Genomic DNA, 11167 nt, shown 5'->3' with positions numbered 1-11167 from the left:
GAAAGATTGCCATTAGTCAATTTTATTCCCTGTGGTTCATAATCCTTTGTTTATATTTACTGGATTGTTAGAGCAATAAGAGTTGCTCACGTCAAGGATCGTCGACTGTAAACAGAAGCTAGCAAATGTGAAGGGCTTTAAAGACAGTTTCCTACTCACAGCAGTGGAGGAGGATTCTTTGTGCGTATGCATGTGTGTGCAGGTGTGTTGCACATGAAGATGCAAAACTATTATAATATGCGAAAATATCTGGGAGGGTAATATAGTGGCAAAAGTTTAGATCCAAAGCCCATAGTTTCTCCTATCAAACTAGTGGCAAATTTCAGACTCAAAGCCCATTGTTCTATCAAAGTCTCCAAACTCTCAAATTTCCTAGTGAGAAATGTGGCTATGACTTAGTCAAATTCTAGGATATTAATTGGGCCACTCTTTTTAAAAATTCAGAGTCTATGGTGAGGGCATCTGGATTGGGAGAACACCTGCTGTAGTCTCTCTTCTTTCTCTGTCTCTTCCACTAGAGTGGGAGAAGGCCGATCTATTTCTTCCACCTTTTGTTTCCTTTGGATATATTTCTGCTCCTAGGATATGGGAAGGAGAGTCTCGCTTTTTCCTTGGCTTCCTTCTTCAGTCTTCTTTGGGGCTTTCATATCCTCAGGGTCAGACCAACCTGAACCTGGGTGGATTTGAGCAGCCCTGGGGTGGGCCTCTCCTGGCACTGGGAATGGTCTCCCTCATTGCCCCTGTCCTCTCTTCCTCTTGAAGATGAGCTTTGCAGGGGCTTTCCTTCTCCCACAGTGGCTACAGTCAAGTTGCAAGTGGGTGCTTGGTGCAAAGGCAAAGGATAGGCCTCTCTGTTTTCCTTGTTCTGGGGCCGTGGTGGCTCCCAGCCACAGCAGCTCATGTACCTATCTCACTAAGGCTTCACATTCTGGCGTTTGGGCTTGTGGATCCAGGTAGGGAGGTACTTTTGCTGGCTACTTCCTCATTGCTGAACTGTGTACCAGAGGAGCTCATAGGGGAGCAGCTGGGCTAAAATAGAGTGTGGGTATTCCTGGGACCAATGGCCAAAGCTCACCAAGAGATATCTCTAACATTCTCCAATGTGTGAGAGAATCTAAGTTTTAAAAACAGATGAACAACTTTTACTTGAGCCTGACAGAGTGAGATATTATAGGAAATATAGTGGACAAGAATACACTAGTATGATACTTATTTACAAACCAAACCAAAAGTTCCATTCCTTGCATACAAATTTTATTCATCTGCTTTAAAACCTGCCGCAACAAGTACAGCTCATCATTTTTTTCATGCAAACACTGGAATTTTACTTCTCTTAAATAATACAATCTTGTCCAAGTAGCTATATTTTTGAAAAAATATCCAATAAGCTAAAATTTCTGTTAATACTGAGAGTTATACAGGGAAAGACTACTAGGCCCATTTTTACTTTTAGTTTTTTAATGAAAGAACTGAGATGGAAAAAGAATAAATGGTTTGGGCAAAGAAGCCAGTTCACTAGTGCCGCTGAAATGACATAGTCCTGGGCTGCTTCTTCAGTATCAATGATCCGCGGCATTTAGAAACTGACATTTTTGATTCAGGAAAGAATTTCTTCTCTCTACTTGCATCATACTCTACTTCTTCATTTATTTCTAATTGGCAGTTAATTGTGTATTCGATGTGATGTTTTGGTCTCTGTATACATTGCAGAAAGATTCAGTTAAGCTAACGAACATATTCATCACCTCACCAGCATACTGTTTTTTTTTTTTTTTTTTTTTTTTTTTGTGGTGAGAATGTTAAAAATCTCTTGGCAATTTTGATTATGGTCATTGGAGGCTGTTTTTAGAGAACATGCACTTTGCTGAGTTAGAAAGTATATTACGCACATGGACGAAATGAAGATGCTATTTTGCTGTGTTGAAAAGAAAATTAGGTCTATGTCAAGGAACTGATAACTTCAGCAAATCAAACAGATTTGCATTAGAATCAATTTCCGAAAAATAGTATACTTGAGGAATAAGCCTTTAAATAATTTCCTTTTTAGACAGAAGAAATTCTTTTAGCTATTTTAAGCAATCCAGATTCTATTTTTTCTTTTTTTTTGGTATTCCCCCGAAATACAAAACAAATTTTAAAATACCACAAAGAGCCACAATCTTTCTTTAAATGTGTTCTGTACAGTCCTTAACCCTGCTCTTTAGCACCTACTCTTTAGCACATAGAAAATGAGATTTGTCTCATTTTCTTTGCAGGCTTTTTATTCAGCAATGTTCAGATATCTTCGGCCCTGAGTTCAATGGTGTCTCCATGGCTCAAGCTGTCCAGTCTACCAATGAGTTCTACGGTGGTCGGAATATCACTGGAAGCAAAATCATCTTTCCCAATGGTTCCATTGACCCTTGGCATGCTCTGGGAATCATAAAGAATATCAGTGAAGAGTTGCCTGCTGTTTTCATGGAAGGTAACACAATTGTGACTAGTCAAAGACCAGCAAAAAAGATGAAAAACATCAAGATGTATTAATAAATTGCTTTTGATGTTGTTATTGACAAGAAACACAAAATACCACTAAGCAGGTGATAGGTATGCAGTGTAGTCTCCATAGGTAAGTACTTCATCATCCGAGCTTGCATCTAAAACAGAACACCTTAAAAAAATACTCTTGGCACAGAAAAAAATGATGTGCATGAAACAAACCATTTGTTTACTGTTGTCTTTATTGGTTTTCTTCCAAGAAGGTTAGGTATTTTCAGATAATGAAGTGAGATGAAGTTATTTTCTTTTGTGAATCTTATTGCTCATTAAAAGAATTTATTTTGTCTAAGGGGTCTGAGCACTAGGTAAATGATGTGTACAACAGCATACCAGATTGGTTCTTAGGGCAATAAACTCCCTTGGAATACAAGATCTTCCCATCGTGTATCTATGTGTTGCTACTACTGAAGTTAGTTTCGAGATAATCTCGATAGTCTATTTTTAGTAGTGGATAAAATGTGTATTCCCACTGCAAAATCAGAATCAGCTGCTTATTATGCTAATGTGATATTTACAAGAGTCGTCACCATGGTTTCCAGCTCAAAGTCCCTCAAAGCCTTAAGACTTGGTCAATGAAAAGTCAGACTCATAAACATGCAACTCAATTTTTAAAAAGACTTCCTTAAATAATAGAAAAAAGACCTCAAGGAGAAACAATTTTGGCAGTGGCATTGTAGCAAAAGTACCAACTACAGGGAGAGATTTAAATGTTAGACTATTGTTGAATCTTAGATCTTTAGTAATTTGGTGACTGGTAATAGAGTCTTCTATAGGGAAAAGTATGTTTGCTTAAAATAATGTACTGTTGGATATGTCCTCCATGGTTTTTTATATTGTATAACAATCAACTCTAAGCTGAGCAAAAACTTCCTGCTTTCTACCCAGAAATTCTTTTTTTGTGATATTATTATTACATTCTCAAGCTTGCTTTTGTTCAATAATATTTCAGGCTGTCAAAAGTTTTGCAGTAATTTTGGGGCTCCTATCTAGGACAATGGGCTCTGGACAAAATACCGTTCCATTTCTGAAGGCAAGAGTGGTTGAGTCACAGTTCTCATAGACAGCAGTGTGCAACCATAACTGGAAATAATTTGCTCCGCATAGAAGGCCAGTCAACTAGAGCCAAATCTCTACCAGTGACGGAAAAGCAAGGACATGGTCTTCATCTTTCAGTCCTCTGACAGTCATTTTAAAGGTGCTTATTAATTTGTTGATTATGCATCGTGATTTAAAAAAAAATCACTCCAGTTCACTTGGAGCAATATTGCCCTTGGGGGGACCATAATTTTTTCTTGGAGAATGAATTTAAAAAAAATTTTTTTTGTTGATTATGCATCGTGATTTAAAAAAAAATCACTCCAGTTCACTTGGAGCAATATTGCCCTCGGGGGGACCATAAATTTTTCTTGGAGAATGAATTTAAAAAAAATTTTTTAAAAATGTGTAAAGCACAGGTATACATATAGCACATAAAGAGATATACAGTATATCTGTGATATTAAAATTTTATGAGTGGCAGTGAGTAGGAAAAATGTCTAAAATGTCTCTTTAAGGAGACAATAATGAAAGAAAAGGTTGAGAAACACTGCTTTAGTTTCATTCAAGACTGTCTTAAGATATCTGTATTCCTACTTCTCGGGAAGATAAATCATCATTGCAAAGTTGTCAACAATGTTTTAGTACTGCAACTGTCACTATTACTGGGATTGTTTTATTCTTTCTTTGGTTCCTGTTTTGCTAGCTTGTCCTTAACTGCTCAGCTGTGATAGGAGTAGGTCAAATTAAATTATTATAAATTTATGTAATCATGAATTGACTTCAGAAATCATTTAATCCCTCAACCATTGTACTCAAATATTTGCATCTTTATTTAAACTCACTTAAAAATAACAGACAATAAAGCTTGAAATGTTATAGATATATTTAATACAATTCTCATATTCTCCCTATGTCATCTAGATGTTGGTGATGCATTGAACAGGTATTTCTTAGGCAACCATTATGTGCAATGTACAGAGATTCAGCAGTAAAACAAAACAAAACAATTTCCTACCTGTCATCATGGAGAGATGAAATGAGCATTAAAATACTAATTATGTAATAAGTAATTGAATTATAATTCTTATAATGCTTATAAAGATCCAAGAGTAAAAACTCAAATATGTTATATGGAAAAGCATGTATCATTAGGAACTGGTCTTGTGGTGGGACAAAGAGAACCTCATTCATGAAAAAAATTCTGCTCAGAACTAAAGGCTGCAAAGGCATGGGGAGGGGGAGGGGAAGACAGAGGGAGTAAAATGTATGAGGACTCTGAGCAGAAATGAACTTGGCTCTGTGGAGGAGCCAGAAGGACTGGTGTGTTTGGAGAGAGGAACTGGGGGGATATAGGTGCCAGTGAGGCTGGTAGGCAGCAGGTCAGATAACCTAGGGGTTTGTGGACTATTTTGAGGATGGGGGGAAACATTGAAACAGAAATGGAAGGTTTTAGAGTTCTAAGTAAGGGAGGAAATTAATGTGATGTGCGTGTTGAGATGCATTGTGACTGCGTTATGAAATCTTAGCTGCAGGAGAGCGAGTACGGGTGTGGGACACTAGTAAGAAGGCTTTTGCATGAGCCCAGTAGGGTGGTTGCAGTAGAGATGAAATGATATTTAGAAATCGGTGATTGACTGAATATAAAGGGTAAGGAAGAAAAAGGCCCCAAATAAGAGGCGTGGATTCCTACTTGTGCAACTGGGTGGACAGTGAACCATTTCCTGAGATGCCATACATGGGAGAAGAACCAGATTTAGGCAGGCCAGGACTGGGGGTGGGATGGGGAGAAGAGCACAGAGAAAGATTGTGAACCCAATTCCGAATGCACCAAGTGTGAGATGCCTGTGAGATATTTAAGTGGAAAAGCTGAGTAGGCAGTTGGATATACCACTTGCCTGGACAGAATTTGGGATGTATAATTAGGCAATTGGAGCCCTAGGCATGGATGAGATAGCCTTGGAAAAGAATATCAGGAAAGGAGACAGTTGGGCCTGGTAGTGGGCCTTGTGTTACTGCAACGTTAGAAGTCCAACAAAAGAGACTGAAGGTGGGTAGGGCGCTTGCTGGACAGCCAAGGAAGTGTTGTGTCATCAGGGAAGAGGGTATTTCAAGATGATGTGAGTGGGTTGTGTGGAATGCCACTAGTATTTCAAATAATATGAGAATGTTTTTCTTTTTCTAATTTTTAAATTTTGGGGTATGGTCAGTTAGCTCAGTTGGTTAAAGCGTGGGGTTGTACCACCAAGGTCAAGGGTCCAGATCTCCATGGCAAAACAGCCTTTGGATTTACTGACCTGGTCTCTCATCGGGAGCTGTCCAGGGGAAGTCAGTGTGGTTTGAGTACTCTGAAATACGTATAGGAGGTCAGGGAATGGAACCAGCAGGCACAGGCAACTCCTCCACGAGGGGAAAAAGAGAGAAAGAAGGACAGCTGGAGAAGGAAGTAGGCTTAGGGAAGAGGACCCCACTGCAGAGCGAAGGCAGGAGAACAGGGCCAACCTGATCACGGGGACCAGCCTTCACAGTTGCAAAGCCACACATTGCTGTAGTACAGAAGGGGGGAAATTATAGAAGAGGGAAAACAAAGTTGGTTTATAGGTTTGGTCACAGGAGTTTCAGAAAGTCAAAAGTATTCTTACAAATATCCCACCCAAATCCAGAACTCTCTTCAATTCCTGTTCTATAGCCTTTAAACCTCTCTGCATCTCCTCCTGGGATAATGCAGAGACATTTTACCAGTATCCCTCATCCACTCTCACTTCGTCTGACTTAACAAGTTCTCTCCCACTCACTCTTTCTTATAAAAAGGAGGAAGAGGTCATTTTTGGTGCCAAATGAAAACAAAAGGAAGCACTATCACTTGTATCTTCCACAGATGAGGTCTTAACACAAATTCTTGGTGGGAAAGGTTAATGCCTTATCCAGAGCTCATAATGGTTTTCCTCCTTGTGGCTCAGGGATGACAAATTTAGTGCCATGAAAATCTCATGCCCCTTCTTGGTTTTGCAAGGAGTACACAGCATAAATGTGACCTCAACAGTGACAAGACTGACGCTTTGTTCTTCCTTTTTTTTTTTTTTTTTGGCTTCCACATTGTTGCCAAGGATTAGATCACCTCTTAATGGGAAATTACAATTCCTTTAAGGATTAATTCAATCGAAATGTTAAAGAGCTGGGTGGGGAGGGTTTTTTCAGCACCTCAACTCCAAAGAGAAGAAATGTTATTTAAGTAGGTTCATATTGCATGTCTGGAGGGCTGGGAGTTTTGAGGTTTGAAGGGGTTAGTGGTGCTTCAGGAAATTCCAGGCTTTAGAAGATTTTCTGGTTGCCTGCTCTCTCTCCAAAAGGGATTCTTGCACTTTTCTCACCAAGATGGATCTGATAATGTTCAGGTCTGTGTCACACTCTCATGGACATACCCAGCTCGGGGGTGCTCACTAAGGCTGTGACATGGGACACGTGAAAGTCCCCACACATTTGTTGTGACTGCCATTTCTCTCTCACTTCAGAAAGATTATATTTCAAGAGCAAGTGATGCATATTAATATAATAGAAACGTGAACATCAGCTCTAAATAACATATATTGTATATTATAAATTATATGTCATTCACAAACTGCAGGATATGTTATTCAGTCAGATGATGAGTGCAAACTACTTAGTATAGAGACTGACACATAGCAAGTGCTCACTAAATGGTAACTCTGAGGAAGAAAAGTCAAATGACATGGAGAGACATTCACAGTGAACGAAAAATACCATAGAACCTTCCTTATTTCCCTTCCTCACCCCGATCTTTTACATCCTGCTTCTGAATCAGTGACCAGTGTCCAACACCAGCTGTTAACGATTGTACTTATTTTTAAGTGGAGGTAGTTTTATTTGTGCCTGGGCACCATTTATTTCAGCACCATCCAATAAAGGTATAATGTGAGTGCGATCCATTCGAACCACGTATGTAGTTTTAAATTTTCTAGTAGCCACACAAAACAGGTGAATTAACTTTAATAATATACTTTATTTGACCCAATCTGTTAAAAGTATTCTCATTTTAACACATAATTAATATAAAAGGCTTATTAGCAAACTGTTTACATCCTTTTTTTATATATACAAATATTTAAATTCTGGTGTATATTTTACTTGCAGCTCATCTCATCTTGGGAGAGCCATGTTTCAAGTGCTCTAGAGCTGCATGTGGCTCACGGCCATTTGATTCAATAGTGCAGGTTCAAAGGTAGTTACTTTTGCCATTTTACAGATGTAGAAAGTGACCATGCAGAGGTTGATTCTATTGGCCTAAGACTCACTGTGTAATAAGTGGTAGGGACCAAGACTCACACCCCGAGAGCCTGACAGGAAGCCCCGTTCTTTAAACACGGTGCCATGTGCCTTCCAAGTTGTTGGAGACGTGGATTCTTATGCTTTCAAAAAGACCTTGAAAACTTGAGAAAGCCATTGCCGATTCTTCTTTTTCTTTCTTTCCTTGCCTCTTCCTAGGTTCTGGTGGTTGCTCAGAACTCTTGGCCTTCCTTGGCTTGCAGCTTCGTCACTCCAATCTCTGCCTCTGTCATCACGTGACCTTCTTCCCTCTGAAATATGAGGACTCCAGTCATACTGGATTTAAGGCTCACTTGAATCCTCATCTTAACTAATTATATTTGTCAAATCTCTGCTTCCAAATAAGATCACATTCTGAAGTTCTAGATGGACATGCTTGTGGGGGGCAGGGGCGACTCTATTCAACTCAGTCCAAGTGTCAACTGTATCAGGTGCTCTGCTGGGCATGAGTGATGTCCTGGTAGGTGAGATGCCCATAGTCTCTGCCCTCCAAGAGGTGTCATGTGTGGAGAAAGAAGACAGACATTGATCAAATAACTGCACAGAAGCTTTCCTGGGTAATAGAAGGGAATTGAGAAGGAGAAGGAGCAGATTAGGCTCACTCTTTAGGAAGCAAACTCCTTGATAGGTGGGACCAGATCTTACTCATGTCTGAATTCCTGGTGCCTGGCACATGGCTGATGTTCAGAGACTGGGGGTGAATAAAAAATGCTGGTCACCTCATCATAGAAATGAGGTTAAAAAAAACCTGGCAAGAAGGTCAAAGTCATATTTTGAGATTATTCATATTGGCTGAAAAGATCATTTATTTCTAACTAGACAAAATTTCAAACCCTGAGCCAACTTCTATGGAAAAGTTTATGAAAATGTATGAAGTTTATGTTTTGTAGAAAGGCATCACTGTCTTGTCCACTTTACCTCTGTTTTAGCACCTCTTTCTTATCCTATTTCTGATTGGTCTTAAACACAATCCGTATTTTTCATGCTCATTGAGAATACAGTTATGTGGCTCAGTATATTTCAGGATATGAGTTTTGATGTTCAACTTGATCATTGGATAAATTAGGTGCTGTAAGGCAGTGAAGACAATTTAACGATTAAGGATATTAATTTTTTATCTAGGAATCAAGAGAAACAAAGTGAAGCTAGAATTGCGGTGGTAGAGAAGCAGTAACCACTCATGTTAAAAGCAAGAGAAGGAAACTTGGTTGCTTTGTGGTTGCATGGTGCCATTAATTGTGTCTGTATTCAGATGGGCCTGGTTCCATCACAGTCATGCTGTGACCTCATCTGATGTTGAAATTCTGTGAAACTGTTTATGTTTATAGAGAACATCATGGGTTATTACCAGTTGCCACTTGTCAGAGCTTTTGTATGATTTTCAGTACAGAGAACACGTCCTGTCCCTGCCACCCTCTTTTCCTCCCATCCTGTTAGAGAGTCATTTTTCTTAGGTTCTTATTCATCCTTCCAGTATTTCTTTTCTTTTCTTTTTTTTTTTTTTTGCAAATACAATTAAATATATTCTTATTTCTCCCTTCATATACAAAAGGTACTATATTATATACATTGTTTTCCCTCTCACTATACTCTGGAGATGTTGCCATATCAGCACAGACATCTCCCTCTTTCCTTTTCATGGGTGTATAGTACTCCATCATCTGGAGGTATCTTAGTTATTACAGAATTTGTCATCTTAACAGCAAATATCTTGTACCCCTAAAATAACATAGTGTAGACAGATTTCCCTTAAAATAATGCAGTGTGGATAGATGCTTATTTGTAAAATGAAGAGCTGATATTAGACAGCATTTGCTGTGTAGATCAGAGTCAACACAGATGTGAAAGGCACTCTGGTGAGCTGGCTTCTATTCTTGGTTCCACTAGCTATTTTCTTGACAAGTAACTTAAACTCTCTGAGCCTCAGTTTTACATCAGTAAAAATAAGGGGTTAACAGATATTTGATGCTCAAATGTTATATTTTTGATCTTATTCTCATAGCTGAAAACCAGTCAATTCACTTTCTAGAAAGAAACAAAGCCTGATTGGTAGCATTTGCTGGTTTCTATGATGTAAATACTCCCACCCCAGCCAATTTCAACCTACTAACAGTTTAACAGTTTGCAAAAATTTAACAATTGGCTCTTGGACCTGGGAAAACTTTCTAAAATGAAGCTTACTGAGATTTCAAAGTTGTAATCTCCTCAAATGGAAGACACATCCTACAAGCTTAAGTTATTTCACAATTAGGTTGGGGAAAAAAGAAACCAAAGAATATTATCCTCTAAATCTACTACCTTAGACACTCCCTGAAACTTTCATTAATCTGCAGCACAGAAGGATTGCTTCGGACCAAACAGTAATTTACTTTAATAAGTCTCATACATTTATCCAACCTGTATCTACAAAGAAGTTTACTTCATTGGGTCGAACGAAGTTTGCCATGTTAGTATACTATCTAATCCTGATTTGTAACTATAGCTGCACATTTTAATCAGCTTTTGAAGATTACTGCCATTTGGATCCAACCCCAGACTAGTTAAGTCAGAATTTCAGAAAGGTGGGGCTCCGACACTGGTTTGTCTCAAAAGAGTTCCAGGGGCTACTAAGATGCACTCAGGGTTAAGGACAATCCATCTTTCAAAACTTGGTATGTACATCTTCTGACATTTGCCTTTCTTTTGCTTTTCAGGTGAATCACACTGTGCAGATATGTACCCACAATCACAAATTGATTCACCTCAACTACTTCAAGCACGAGAAAAAATCTTTGGGATCCTACAAACATGGTTAATGCAATAGATCTCTCTGAAAAATAAGCTCAACAGAACTCAAAATCTGACATTCCATTTTACTGAACAAATGTAAAACCCACTGCAATAGTGAATTTAGAGATACTCAAAAGTCTGATTTCTCTATGTGTGGAGAAAGACCTAGAGAAAGTTGTTTTAGAGAAAGTTCATGTTGTTCCTTTTTTTTTTTTTTTTTGGCTGGCCTTGAGATGTAGCTGACCCTCCCCCCACACAAGAAATTAATTACCCTAGAGGACCAGGTGCAACCAGTTAGTTGGTTGCCATGGGGACAGAAGCTCTACATCTTGGATTTTCCAAGACAGTCTCTTATTTCATGAAATCTTATTCTATTCATAAGGGCCATTCATAAAAATATGTGTTATTTGATTACTTTTATGTGTGCGTTAAGCAGGAAAAAATACTTTGTCAAATAATGAACCTTCATCTTTGTTAAGAA

At 38.7% G+C, this 11167-nt stretch overlaps 1 protein-coding gene across 1 annotated transcript in view; it reads left to right on the top strand.

Moving 5' to 3' along the window:
- LOC103602436 (putative serine protease K12H4.7) overlaps nucleotides 1-10795 on the top strand; it is a 50869-nt gene extending 40074 nt beyond the window's left edge. The window contains exons 8-9 of the mRNA XM_008586836.1: nucleotides 2256-2464; nucleotides 10611-10795. Coding sequence (XP_008585058.1) covers nucleotides 2256-2464; nucleotides 10611-10720 — 319 coding nt within the window. The 3' untranslated portion in view covers nucleotides 10721-10795. The remainder of the gene's footprint in view (nucleotides 1-2255; nucleotides 2465-10610) is intronic.
- Nucleotides 10796-11167: the final 372 nt, after the last annotated feature.

This window comes from Galeopterus variegatus, unplaced genomic scaffold (assembly GCF_000696425.1).
Source record: "Galeopterus variegatus unplaced genomic scaffold, G_variegatus-3.0.2 Scaffold4147, whole genome shotgun sequence".
Taxonomy (NCBI): Eukaryota; Metazoa; Chordata; class Mammalia; order Dermoptera; family Cynocephalidae; genus Galeopterus; species Galeopterus variegatus.
This window is presented reverse-complemented; position numbering and strand designations above follow the sequence as displayed.